Below are 14,918 nucleotides of genomic sequence, written 5' to 3' on the forward strand. Positions count from 1 at the left end.
TGTATAAAACATCACTAAGCTTGAGTTTCATTGATTTCAGTGTGTGAAGTCATTATTTTGTTGAAAATCTGTACTCCTGGAGAGAACCAAGGTTTGTTTACATCCGTAAGAAAAAAGTGTTCCGAATTTGTGGTTTTCATGGATCAATGTTTTTCCTTAAACAAATGATATAAAACGTAAAAAACTACAGCCGGTCTATACATCAATGATGATGATGATGATGATGATGGTCCCACCTCTTACCCCTACAATGGTTTGAGCTGGACGAGTTATCGTTATGATAATTTTGATTGAACATTTGAATCAGTTATGCAAAGAAAAACGAACTGATTTTTCATAGCAGATATAAAATAGCCTTCAGGTAACTCCGTTCTTCAGATTTCTATTGTCGATTACTAGTTCATAGGCCTGTAACAGTATTAGCTACGCATCTGGTACTAACTTTCTTTCGGTGCACATATAGTTTTACTTGTATCTATCTGAACTGGGTCTCTACTAAGTGACTACTTTGGCATTGCACGAGATCGCACCCTACTGTTTTAGCTGACAGAGTGTACGTCACGACCTTTGACTACAAACATAGTACGTTTCGAGACCCTATCTTTCGACCGCCAAAACCTACTAGATTAGCTTTCCCTTTTGCCTTCCGAGCTCTCCCGTCTTCAGAGCAACTACCAATTTTCATCATACTTAGAAATAACTATTACATATCTTCATCGTCACCTTTTAAGGCACATATATTTGCATACCGCGCGCGATTCTCAAACCTTTGTAGACTACTCATTTATCTTTTTTTAACTTTACTTTAAACCAACATTTGAAAACAAAAAAAAATCCATCATCATCACGTGGTCAAACTGAGCAATTAACTTGTGCGTTCATTTCAGAAATCTGTCAAAATATAGCTATACAAAGTAAACTTAAAATACTAATTTAATGTACGAGCAACACTGTCTTTTAAACTCTGCTATTGTCGTTGACTGTTTGATTTGTGAGGGCATCGAGTTAAATATATTCACACCTTTATAAAACAGGGAATTCTGGGCAGCTCCAAATAAAAAATTCGGAGTGCGAGGTTCATTTGCATTTCTCGTAAAGTGGTCATGAAGATCACTGCCTCTTAAAATTCGATCACATAAGTATCTTGGCAACAGACCATTGACTAATTTAAATACAAAAATCATAGTCGAAAAAATTATCCTTTGCTTCACAGATAGCCATTGCAGAACATCTAACATCCAGGTCGATGAAGTGAATCTGTTACATTTTAAAATTAAACGCATGATTTTATTTTGTAAGCGTTGAAGCCTAGATAATTGTGTTTCATTAGCCAAAAATAATATAGATGAACAAAAGTCCAGGTGTGGTGAGATTATAGATTTATAAAGTTGAATTTTGCTTCGAAAGTTAAGGTCATTTCTCAAACGACACATAACTCCATATTTTTTTGCAATTTTTTTAATTGTGTTATCAATATGAATATTAAATTTCAAGTTTTCGTCTATAGTTACCCCTAAATATTTTATTGACTTAACCCTATCAATTTGCTCACCATCAATTGAAATTTGTACATCTTGTATGTTTTGATGTTTTGATGAGATAATCATGTATTTGGTTTTTATATTTAATTTTAACTGTTTGAATTTAAGCCATTTGGATAAAGCATCTAAATCCTCATTCAATCGCTGCACAGCGTCAATCAGGTTTTTCGCTGCTACAAAAATAACAGTGTCATCTGCGAAAAGATTTATGTCACAATGTTTCAAAACTAGTTTCATATCGTTAATGTACATTATAAACAATATAGGCCCTAGTACACTTCCCTGAGGAACACCAAGGTTGTTTTCCTAGACTCTGAAAAGATTCATTGAAAATCGTACGCTGAGTTCTACCATTCAAATAGTTTTTAAACCAATTGAAAGCTGCACCCCCGATACCAAAATGTTGTAGTGTCTGTAACAGTAAGGGCCTAGAAATTGTCTCGAATGCTCGTTTTAAGTCCAAAAATACTGCCAGCGTCGAGTTTCTTATTTCAAAATATTGCTTCCATTTTGCCAGAACCAAATTCAATGCTGTTTCACAAGAGTGGCCTTCTCGATATCCCGACTGTTCTGATATTAATAATTTATTAATGTTCAAATATTCAAGCAATTGAGATTTCACAACTGTTTCTAACACTTTTTCTAACGTATGTAGCATGTTGATAGGACGAAATTCTTCTGATTTTTTAGTACCAGTAACTTTTTGAATTGGAATAACTAAGGATTCTTTCCAGATTTTTGGAATTTGACCTGACAAAAGTGATGCATTTATAATTTCGAGCAAAGTGTGACCAATGACATGATAACAATCTTTTAAAACTTTTGCATTAACGTTGTCAATCCCGGCAGAATTTCCTAAATCAAAACAAATTTTTTTAAGTTGAACATAGGTTATAGGATTGAAGATTTCTAGTCTGCAGTTTACTTTCCTCATATTCCTGATTTCAGCAGGTTCGTCAGTTTTCTGTATGCTTTCGTTTATTTCAACTACACTCTCAATAAAATATTCATTAAATTTACTGGCAATTACATTTTCGGTACATTCTTCAATATCTCCAAAAAGAATAGTTCTTGGAAGACTATCTTTAGATTTCATTAATTTTTCAATATTTTCCAAAGTTCTTTGCTGTTATTTTTATTTAATTCAATATTGTTTTGAATGTGAGAACTCCGGGTTGTTTTTAAACATTTTGTATACTTGTTTCTAATAACTGTGTATTTATTCCAATGTCTAGGATTATTAGTTCTGCAGAATTTGTTGTAAAGTTTATCTCTTTTTTGTTTCAATTTCATAAGTTCACTGCTATACCAAATGTTGGAATCTTTCCTTTGTATGTACTCAGTAGTTACTAATTCACTTGTGCAATTTTTCAAAGTGTTCGTTAATATTCGCGATTTGTCTTCGAGTTCCCCAGTTAATGTTCTAAAATTTACGTGTTTTTCCAACAGATCGCAAAAAGCTGACGGTGTGTAGTTTTTCCATGATTTAATTTTAATGCGGTCATCCAAAGATTCCAAATTAATTTCTGAAATTTCAATAACCAGTGTTTCGTGGTCTGTAATTTTCCAATCACTCTTAACGACAGCTTTTACACATTCGATATTAGAAAAAACACAGTCAATCAATGTTCTGCTATTTCGTGAAATTCTTGTGAACGTATTTACTTTTTGAGTTAAACCTAAATATTCTGTAAGACGCTTTAAGTGAACTGAATTCTGCTCATCAAACCAATTAATATTATAATCACCAGTTAATAAATTAAAGTTATTCATATCTACGAAATCGTCCAACCAGTTTTCTAAAATAGAAATAAATCGTTGGTCACTTGAGCTTGGTGAATGATACAACACTCCATAATTACCCCTCTTCATGCCTTTTTCAACTGTAACGCCCAAAAACCAGTTATTATCAGAAAACTCGTTTAAACACACTTTAAGGTGAATAGATTCTTTAAAATAAATAGCAACTCCTCCAGTATGCCTAGAGTGTGACAGACAAAATACAACGTTATATCCTGGAATGGAATATTGATCAAATGCTTCCGGTTGAGTAATATGCGTTTCAGAAAGTAATACTAAAAGAGGTTGCGAACTTTCCACTAACTGTCGTAGTGCTACGTAGTTTGTGGTTAGTCCTGCAATATTCAAATAGATTATATCTGTTGCATTTACTTTTTTTGGCAGAATTTGATTGCTATTCATTCTCATACATACGGTCCTTTTTAATTGCAGCTAAGTGTCGAAAAACTGGACATTTTGAACTAAATGCAGCATGGTTCACATCGAGATTCATCTTTTGCTCATTATTCTTTTTTAAGCAGTTCAGACATTTCATTACAGTTGAATTGCAATCAGAGGTCTTATGGGACTCGCTACACTTTGAACAGGTTTCATTATTTTTACATGTTGTACTCATGTGTCCAAATTCTCCACATTTAAAACATCTTAGGACTTTTATAGCCTCAAAAACTGAACATCTATCAAATCCTATGTTAACCTTTCCGGCCGTGATCAATGCATCAAATGTATCATTATTAACTTCAATTATTACACTAAATTTGTTATATTTCATGCGAGGGTTTTCATAAGAAGATATAACCTTTACATGTTCAATAAAAATTTCGTCATTCTGTGAGGTCAATAACTCAACGAAATCTGTAGGATCATACTTTTCACTCATCCCAACGATTTTCAGTTTAGGAAGGCCAGAAGAGATAATAGTAGTATAATTTGAGCCAAGTTTGTTTTCAATGTCATTTTTCACTTTCAAAAGGTTTTCCCCTGGAGCGCATTGGGCAACAATGGAACCATCCCTGCCATTCTTTAAATTATTGATTTTATGTAACTTTGGGTCAAGATTTGATTTTAAAAAAGTTCTTGTTTCGTCATTACTTTGATTTGTTTCGTTAGGTTTTATAACAATTTTTGGACGATTAGTACGCAATTTCTTATGCTGGTGATCTTTTTTATTTTCTGAATTTCCACCTTTCAAAATTTCCGCAAAAGTTGGCGATTCAAAAACATTTTCATTTTCTTCATCGTCAACCACCATTGCTGCACCGTCTTCCGGAATAATCGCACGTCTTTTACTACCTGGGAGCCCATCCGATTCAGAATGCGTTCCTCTTTTTCTAGTTACTTTAATTATTTGTTTATTATTTGGTTTTTCAGAATTCGATTTAATCAGTTTTCAATTTGATTAGCCACACTGTTCTCCACAACTGTTTTGATTTGTTTCTGAAATATTTCACTGCATGCTTGCATGACATTTTCCATTCCTTTCTTGATAGCTTCGTCGATTCGAGTAGCAATACTTTCATTGATGCCAGGGATAGAATTTGAGTTGTCAAAATATTTTTGCAACTCGTCTTTTATCCCTTTGACATCAGCGAGAAGTACTGAGATCTCAGCATCAACTCCACTATTAAGACACTGGTCGCATTTAAACTGCGCATTTGGTTGCTCAATAATCATTTTTGCCGCCGTTTTAGTCAGGACAGTGCAGGAACGATGGAAAAACGCTCGACACTTCCCTGAACAAGGTACGGCATCTTCAAAACAAATTTTTTGCTCGCATTTGCCGCACAGACTCATCTCGCGCTATCGAGCACGGTCGAGCCAGTCACGCAACACAATAGCAGAGCACAAAAGACCCAAGACAAAAAAGCAAAAACAGCTAACATCAGCCGCCACCGAATCCGATGGCAAACCGTTGTTGCCGGTGAGAAATAAAATCGATGATAATTAATTTTATAGTAACGTTCGATTCAAAACTTGTACTTATCCGATTTGACAGCTGTTTAGTTCACACATTGACAAACTCTAGCACCAATTAGTCGCACTTTAACACGCAAATTTTATTGTTTTTAGCACAACACAGTACAAGTGAACTACTCTGTCTGACACAAAAAAACACATTTTTCAATCGAAAGATCTCAAGAAAAGCTTCCACATGAAGGTAAAAGCAAAACATTATGTTCGACTATCGATTTCCTATGATTTTTTGACCATCGGCCGATCTGTAAACCGTTCCGAATATGTGGAATGACTGTATATATTCTGTTAACAATATATTTTGTGTGGATTTCTTTCTTAAATTAAAAAAAAACTTTATCATGATTGCATAAAATGTTTATTGTTTCATGTGTTCTTTTTTCTCATTTGCAAATGTTTATATAAACAGTCAAACAACACGGTTTATGATTTTAGCTGTACAGTTCATTGTTGAAGTTACTCTCTATTTTTTCCAAAGACTTTGTAATTGCTACCGCTAGTAAGTGCTCCCACCAGGAGCTTCATTTTTCCTGCAGATTGTTTCCCATGAAAAATTCAACTCTGCCGTTTCTCTGTTGGAAAGCCTAATTTTAAAAACTTAAAACAAATTGTTTTTTTTGTGACTTGTTCGTCGCGCTGTACCCTTTAAGAGCTGATGTCGAGGAGCAAAAAGTTGACGAGTTTCAGGTTCCCGCGATCGCTGCGCGAATCGCTCAGCCCAGCCTCTCTGAGCGATCCTCGGCGATCAAAAGGAGGGTGCGCGATTAGGTTTGATCTTCACCTTAAGCGTCGTACAGCAGCTGTAGCCGGTTCGGGTCCGTTTCTTCGCTGGTTTTCATCTCGGAATCGCGCCCCAAATCCCGCCCGTCCTGGTCCGCAGCGGGTCGGGGCCGGCGGAACTTGCCCAGCGCCATGTGGCCACTGGAGTGACTCGCGATCAACGAGTTGCGTTTGTTGTCCGAAGCGGCACCGGCGGAACTTGCACCCGAACTGTCCCGGATCACTTCCACGTACTCGAGCAGGTCGTTGTCCGCGTAGGACCGACTGTCTTGACTTTCCAGCAGGTCGTGGCGGGCCTTTGGGGTCAACCAGGGCAGCTCTATGGTGTTGCGTGGTGGGGCCAACGGCGGCGTTGAACTTCGCTTCCGCAGGTAGTTGAAGCAGCACGTCCGGAAGTGGCGCGTTCCACAGGCGGAGGCACACTCGCGGCCACACGAGTCGCAGGAAAGGGCCGCCGAGAAGGCGCAGGTCGCCCACAGCGCGCAATCTGGGGAGAGACAGATATTAACAGTTTCGGGGCGGTTATGAATTTATGGTTTGGTAGGTTAATTGATTCGGTAGTTGGGGATAGATAAGGATTGGATTTATAACATCATGGTGAATTACCCATAAAGTATCAATGATGAATAAGCGTGGGGGATTTGGGAATAATTGACCTATGTCTCCGGTGACGGGAAGCGGACAGTTTTTGCCAACATCAAAGAAACGTTATCGACGTCAGTTGCAATAGCTGCAAACATAGGAGATCGAAAGCCTTCCACGAATTTTGTTAAATATTCAGGGACAGTTTTGTAGACACTTTTCGTGCAAGTGCTAGATGACTCCTTTGAGCTGTTAAGATTGATATCTCAGTCTATTCTGAGAAAATTGATTAAATTTTGTTTTAAAATAAGCATGTCAAATATTCTGATATATTGTACCGTCGTAATATAACTTTATGAATAAAATAAACATCAAACATGAGCAGTTCTCTCAGATTTCGGTCATTCGTTTTTTTTTGTATTTTTTAATCCAACTGAAATTTTTTTGGTGCCTTCGGTATGCCCAAATAAGCCATTTTGCATCATTAGTTTGTTCATATAATTTTCCATACAAATTTGGCAGCTGGCCATACAAAAATTATGTATGAAAATTCAAAAATCTGTACCTTTTGAAGGAATTTTTTGATGGATTTGGTGTCTTCGGCAAAGTTGTAGGTATGGATATGGACTACACTGAAAAAATTATGCACGGTAAAAAAAATGATGATTTTTAATTTAACTTTTTGTCACACTATTTTTATTTTTTTTTAATTTTTTGATATGTTTGAGAGGACATCAAATGTCAACTTTTCAGAAATTTCCAGGTTGTGCAAAAAATCTTTTAGCGAGTTATGAATTTTTGAATCAATACTGATTTTTTCAAAAAATCGAAAAATTGGTCGCAAAAATTTTTCAACTTCATTTATCGATGTAAAATCAAATTTGCAATCAAAAAGTACTCTAGTGAAATTTTGATAAAGTGCATCGTTTTTAAGTTAAATCCATTTTTAGGTGACTTTTTTGAAAATAGTCGCAGTTTTTAATTTTTTTTAAATTAGTGCACATGTTTGCCCACTTTTGAAAAAAATATTTTTGAAAAGCTGAGAAAATTCTCTATATTTTGCATTTTTGAACTTTGTTGATACGACCCTAAGTTGCTGAGATATTGCCATGCAAAGGTTTAAAAATAGGAAAATTGATGTTTTCCAAGTCCCACCCAAACAACACTTCATTTTCCAATGTCGATATCTCAGCAACTATTCGTCCAATTTTCAATGTTAAAATATGAAACAATTTTCCGATCTTTTCGAAATTTTTTTTTTCTTTTTGAAAAAAATTTGATTTTACATCAAAAAATGCAGTTGAAAAATTTTTGCGACCAATTTTTCGATTTTTTGAAAATATCAGTATTGATTCAAAAATTCATAACTCGCTCAAAGATTTTTTGCACAACCTGGAAATTTCTGAAAAGTTGGCATTTGATGTCCTCTAAAACATATATAAAAAAAAATGTTTTTTTTGCAAATCAAGTTTTAGTGACAAAAAGTTAAATAAAAAATCATAATTTTTTTTTACCGTGCATCATTTTTTTTCAGTGTAGTCCGTATCCATACCTACAACTTTGTCGAATACACTGAATCGATCAAGAAATTCCTTCAAAATATACAGATTTTGAATTTTCATACACCGTTTTTGTATGGACAGCTGCCAAATTTGTATAGAAAATTATATGGACAAACTAATGATGCAGAATGGCTTCTTTGGGCATACCGAAGGCACCAAAAAAGTTTCAGCCGGATTAAAAAATACAAAAATTAAAATTGAAGAAAAAAGACCGATTTCGTAGAGAATTGCTCACATGTTATTTTATGATGATTGTTTATGATGATATTCGATTTAGAAAGTTTAAAAAGGAAAATTTCAGGATATTTTATGCAGGTGTGCTTTTTCTTCATAAAAATATATGTTCAAGGGTACACAGCAGCAAAGGAAGTTGTCTTCTTTTTCCAATATTGTCAATCTTACGGACCCAATCCTGCAACAATCTTATTGTAAAAATAGTCAAATTTAATTGTAAATTATTTTATAGACTGTACTTAACGATAGTTCCCGTAATTTTAAAGATGCTAAAATGAGTGTAACATAAATCTTGGTGCAACAAATTCTGGTTGATGTGCACCGTTAAAGTGCACAAGATATATATTTTTTGAAATTTTTGGCAAAAAATGCCAATAACTTGAAAACCGTGCACTTACGTTATGAACTGGGTGCTGAATAGTGGTTCGCAAAACGGCCTCAATTTTGAACTGTCGAAGTGGAACCAATTTGCTATTCGCCAAAAATAGAGAGTATTGTTATCGATAATTAATTTTTTTTTTCAAAGATGACATTTTTTTTGGCTTTCGAGTACCTGAAGTTGAAGTCAAGAAATCTTTAAAAAGTTGAAGGCGAGATCGTCATTTTTTATAATTATGAATTGAAGTTGTTTATGGATTAGATGCGGTTGTATCCATCCAGAAGCTGTCTTAATTCTGATTTGATCCCGTTTAAAAACCTGCAACGCACACAATTTTGCAGCAAAAAATAGCAAAAACTAGCCAAAATGAAACACAAACAACTGATTATAAAACAGCTCATTTATCAGTAAGAAAAAAGTCATGCTTGTCCTTGAACAGCTTCCTAATGGAGCATTTCCATTCGGGCAGTTTTTGCTTGTTTCTACAATGTATTTCTTATGGAGCGAACTGTCAAAAACTGCTCGACTGCGGGTGCTCCATTTGTAGATGTAAACAAAGTGGGATCATTCCAAAATCACGTTACGCATTCGCTCTATTCATCCACCCAGGTTATGAGTAACGCTTCATCAAGAAACATTTAAACCTACGATTATTTTCACCCGAAAAGAAGAAGTGTTAGATTCTTTCCAGGAATCATTTTTTTCTCAAACTAATCACAACGCTTGTGTTGCTTTTTTAGTGTCCTAAAACGTTAAAAATTGCATAGAAAGTAATTTCCAAACAAAACTTTTGAAGAGCTTGAAACTTTTAAAATTTAGCCATAGCACAATTTCAAAATTTGGTTCAAAAATAGGTTAAATGCTGGGTGCTGAATAGAGCGAATGCGTAACGTGATTTTGGAATGATCCCACTTTGTTTACATTTAATGTCAAATGTGTCATTAATTTAAATTGGCAAAAGCCTCTGTCTTGTCCCGCATGAACTTCTATTAGAGAATCAATGCATCTTTAAGCTTTGAGGCTAGTGATTTTTCGCGATTTCACGGAATCTGCGAAATCCGTTATATTTTCTCTTGGCCGTAAATTTGACCAATCCCCCGCAAAATGCCTTGAAATTTGAAATATTTAAAATAATCTCCCCAGCAATTTTAAAATAACATTTACATTTTAAACGCAATAATTCCAAAACTCCCATAATTTTTAGGAAAGTAATTTTTTTCTGAAATTTGCGCAGATATTTATTTCCATTTTTTGCAATTCTGTTATTTTAGATTGGTGGGATTTATTCAAAATACTTTTAAAAAGTTACATGAACAAAAAAAGGGGGGGGGGGGGGTTAAATATGGGTTTTCGGTGCCCTCTCCCCGTGCCATACCTTCACACTTAGGAAAACTCAGGAGGCAAAATCTTGTTGCAGAAAGAACGATTTACGCCTGTGGATCCGTTTTACGAAACCGCAAGGTGTTACATATAAGGTGTTACGTCGATTCCGTTTTTTAAAGGAGCTGTGAAGTTGCCTTGAAATTTGAATATTTTGTGATTGGTATGCCACTGAAATTACTAGCCCGAGTCATATTAATTATTTTTTTTAAATATTTAATCTGTGATACACATAGTGTTTACCAAAAGGCCAAAAAATACAATTCCTGATTTTGTTTTTGAAAAGGTCCCATAAGCTATGAGAATCCCATTTTTGATAGGTAACTAAAAAAATAAAAACAAACTTTAGAACTGTAGACATTTTCCCGAAGCTTTCACCATAGGATTTTTTTGTAAAAATAATGTTTTGAACCTAATTTTTTGATAGCAATAGCGTTTGTATAAATCTAATCACGTATTCGTACATTTACTTTATTTTGCACTGACTATAAATATCGCAACAAACTTTTCGAATGAAAAGCATATTTGAAAAACCCTGGTGATCGTTTTTTTACTGTACAGTTTTATAGATTTGGACCAGAGCGTCCAATTTCCCGGGGTAACAAATTTCCCGGGAAACGAGAAATTTTCAACCAATTTCCCGGGAAATCCCGGGAATTCCCGGGAAATTTTAAATTTATTCAAAGTTGATCTGATCTTGATTCTGATCGATATTTTGCTTAAAATATTGTATATGACAGCGATTTTAATGGTTAAAATTAGTCTGAAGATCAATTGACAAAATGACTACATATAAAAATCAAACAACTGCAAGAAAGTTTTTTTTTCTAATTTTTTAAGTACGATAAATAAAAAAAAATATCTAAGGTATTTTTTGATGAGATTTTTTTTTTATCACCGATTTTTTTTACAGTGAGTAAAATGAATCCATATTCCACAACCAAATTTTTTTTAAACTTGTCTCCGTGATCAGTTTGAGAGTGTGCTTTGACACGTAAAGTTAAAATTAAGATAAAAAAAAACATGCAGAAATGATGTTTTTCATGACAAATTTTTACAAATTTCTAAAAAAAAAAATACAGGTTTCAGCTCTTGAACAAAACGGCAAAGCTTTTAAGTTTTTCCTTTAAATCTAACTTTTTGTGTTTGCTTTACTTATGGTTTTATTATGTCACATGATTTTCAGGATTATAACTGACTTCGGTTGAAATCTTTTCCACAGAACATAAACATGAATTGAATTCTACGATAAATTAACATCATTTTACAATCAGTCTTCCATTTTTTCTATTTAACCCATAAACACCCATTTTTGCAGCAGGGCTACATAGTTTTTTCACTTCAAATGATAATTTCTTTAAAACTAGGTATTAAACGAATTGAAGTTATTTTTCAATTCGATTTTCATCTCATTTGATCATGGTTAACAAAAACGACAAAAAAAAAATCACAATTTTACTTTGGCGGTAAGGGGTTAATATACTTTTTAATTGAACACCAAAATCGAATAGTTGATTTCCATTAGACAAGATCTATTTAAAGTTGCTTCAGAAATTAATATTATCAGAATTAAATCTTGATATCAACATTTCTGATCATTTGATTATTACTCTATAAGAACTGAACATTACATGTTGATATTTTTCATTTATTTTTTTCAAGGCATTTTCAAAAAATTGTTCCAAAAGTTAAGAAAATGTATACTTCCGCTTGAATTTCTGGAAATCCCGGGAATTCCCGGGACGGGAAATTGTTCGCTCTAGATTTGGTATTTGAACAAACTTTGTCACTTGACTCTCGAAGGGTCGATAATTTCCGATGTGTACCATACAATTGAAGAAAATTCAAACCATCACTTACATATTAAAACAAAGGATAAACACGCAGTCCTTTGGCTGACCATTTTGATTAGTTTTCAGTCCTTCGTTGGAACGTTCACCCGGGCACACACTTTGTCTCGAACAAAAATCACTCTAAAAATCTCTATCGACACTGCAACTGCTGCATTCCTGATGGGTTTAACAAAATTTCCTCTTCAACACTTTAGTCTGCACATTTTCTCTGCCAGGATCAGAACTATTCCTCTTTTCGATCGAACCTGTTGCTTCCGGTGGCACCGTTATCGGCAGACTGTGCTGACTGCCAGCCTGGGCCACGCCATTTATATGTGAAATTTTTGAATCTGGCGCGCGCGGTTTTCCCTTCTGCCGGTGTGGCAAGAGCCTTCTGCCAGCTTCTGCTCGGAAAAGTGACGCACTTTTCCGGCAGCCATGGCGGAGGAGGCTGTCAGTGTGCGCGCTTGGTCGACCGACCCTTGGCGGTTGGGGTGCTGGTTTGAAATAATATTTTGAGGTGAAAAAGAATATGAAAAATAATTAAATTAAATTACATTATTTGCAAAAATCTGGTTATATTAGCCACTGTTATTTTTTTATGTTCGAAAAGCCATTTTGCTTCTCTGGTTCCTCCATATAAAATTCCATATTTTGAAGAAGACTTTACAAAAGTGATTTGGTTATATTTAATAATCCATACTGTAAATTGGGTTGAAGGCATTTTTTTCAGTTATTGTACAAAAGTTTAGTATTTAAAAAAGTTATTACCAAGGGACAACATTGAACTGTTGTCTCATGGAACTTGAGGTTAGTTTTGAATATATTAAAACCATCTCTTGATGACCCTTTCTGTCGCTCCATTCAACATTCCAAATTTGTAAGATTTGCCATATACTGTTGCAACAATTAAGCAAACACACAAATTCCCACACGCCACCCAGATCACAATCGAATTAAATCAGAAACCCCGCACAACAAAACGCCAAATTCAATTATCGAGCGCCCTACCAACTTGAGGGGACCGTCTCCGATTTGGAACCACAAAATGTTCCTGCTTTCGATTAACGACTCGGAAAGGATTGTGCGAGCTCATTGTTTTACGCACTTTCGTTTGATCCCCATTCAACCAGACCCGGACGAATTTAAACCAGCCAAACGGGAAGCCAAGCTCGGGGACATGTTAGTTATGGTTTTTCTTATCAAACGTTGGTGGGGAGCACTTTTCGGCCTTTGATCTAAATTTGCATCACAACCTGACGGATGATGGTGGAGTCCATCTCAACACACGATGCAGCGGAGGCTTTCAAGGGCGACGACTTGCAGAAACAAAAAAAAACTGAAGGAAAGTTTTGCTCTTACTAGACTCAATAAAAATGGTAATTTCTTCCGGAGTCCGTAATTTTACTCTCCAGTAAATTATGTATCCCGTTCACGTACAACTTTGTGCGCACTTACCTGGTTCTTTGGATTTGATTTTTGTAGGAATAGTTGTTGATCGATATTTATTCCAGTAGGTTATGAGTAGCAGTTTGGTGGATTCTAAATTGTCTTATATTTTTATTCGAATTGTGAACAAATATATTTCAAGTTTGATAATACAAATTTCTCATTAGACTAAATTAAATCCACATTTTCAAGTAATGATTCTCAACTCTGACCGAAACCAACATTTGCGCAAGAATCTAGAATACACGCCTGTTAAAAATTATCGCATCCAGGTTTTTAAGCGAAGATGGCGTTCGAATGTTGAACGTCCGAAATGTCAAAATCGCTCAGTAGCACCAACATTAGAAAAAAATGTGGCTGTCATGTCATTGCACACTTTTTCCGTAATGTTGGTACCACTGCGTGATTTTGACATTTCGGGCGTTCACCATTCGAACGACATTTTCGCTTAAAAAGCTGGATAGCAAAAATCGCCCTTTTTGAAAACAAACCCATATTTGGGTTTTTATTTGTTTTAGAGAATCCAAAAGACTACTTGAGATATGTGTCTTATCATGGCCATTTTTCAGGTTGAAAAATTCTGATTTCACGAGGATAACTCCAAAACACTAAATTTCATAAAAATATCACGAAACGTGAAAAATGTTAAAACAAGCAGGAAAATCGCATGTGAGATTCCGACCATTTATTTTTTTAGATTCCAAACAATTTTGGCAGCTGTCCATACAAAAATGGTACGTAAATATTCAAAAATCTGTAACTTTTGAGTGAATTTTCTGACACCAAGTCTTCGGCAAAGTTGTAGGTATTGTTGAGGACTATTGAGAAAAAATAGGTGCACGGAAACAATTTTGCTGGGGTTTGATTACCTTTTTTTTCACAAAAACTCAATTTCCCAAAATACGTATTTTTTTGATTTTAGAGATTTTATAATATGTTTCAGGGAGCAAAAACCCGCAACTTTTGAACCATAGAGAAGTATTGTCAACAAATCTGCCGGCGAGTTATGAATTGTTGAAAAAATAGTGATTTTTGGAAAAAATCCAAACTTCACGGAAAACTTTTTTTCTAACTTAATATTTCAATGTGAAATTAAATTTGCAATCGAAAAGTATTTTTGGCGAAATTTTTCGATCTTGACGAATACAATATTTTGATTTTTTTCTAAATCAAAACTAACATTTCAAAGGGCGTTATTTTTTTTGATCTTGATTACATTCCAGGAGAGCAATTCTCTACCAAAACCGGAAATGGATTTTATTTGTATTTTTTGATTTGGCTCAAACTTTGTGGGGGCCTTCCCTATGACCAAATATAACATTTTGTGTCATACAAGTCTCCATACAATTTTGGCAGCTGTCCATACAAAAATGGTATGTAAATATTCAAACAGCTGTAACTTTTG

At 34.8% G+C, this 14,918-nt stretch overlaps 1 protein-coding gene across 1 annotated transcript; it reads right to left on the reverse strand.

The window, feature by feature from the left end:
* Positions 1 to 5,650: 5,650 nt before the first annotated feature.
* Positions 5,651 to 12,387, reverse strand: LOC6049705. Its single transcript, XM_001866389.2, has 2 exons — positions 12,093 to 12,387; positions 5,651 to 6,582 (listed from the first exon to the last, which is right to left on the reverse strand). Exons 1-2 carry the CDS (start codon positions 12,133 to 12,135, stop codon positions 6,098 to 6,100), a joined length of 528 nt encoding a protein of 175 aa, XP_001866424.2. The 5' UTR covers positions 12,136 to 12,387; the 3' UTR covers positions 5,651 to 6,097.
* Between the last annotated feature and the right edge of the window lie 2,531 nt (positions 12,388 to 14,918).

The sequence above is a fragment of the Culex quinquefasciatus genome, chromosome 2 (assembly GCF_015732765.1).
Source record: "Culex quinquefasciatus strain JHB chromosome 2, VPISU_Cqui_1.0_pri_paternal, whole genome shotgun sequence".
Taxonomy (NCBI): Eukaryota; Metazoa; Arthropoda; class Insecta; order Diptera; family Culicidae; genus Culex; species Culex quinquefasciatus.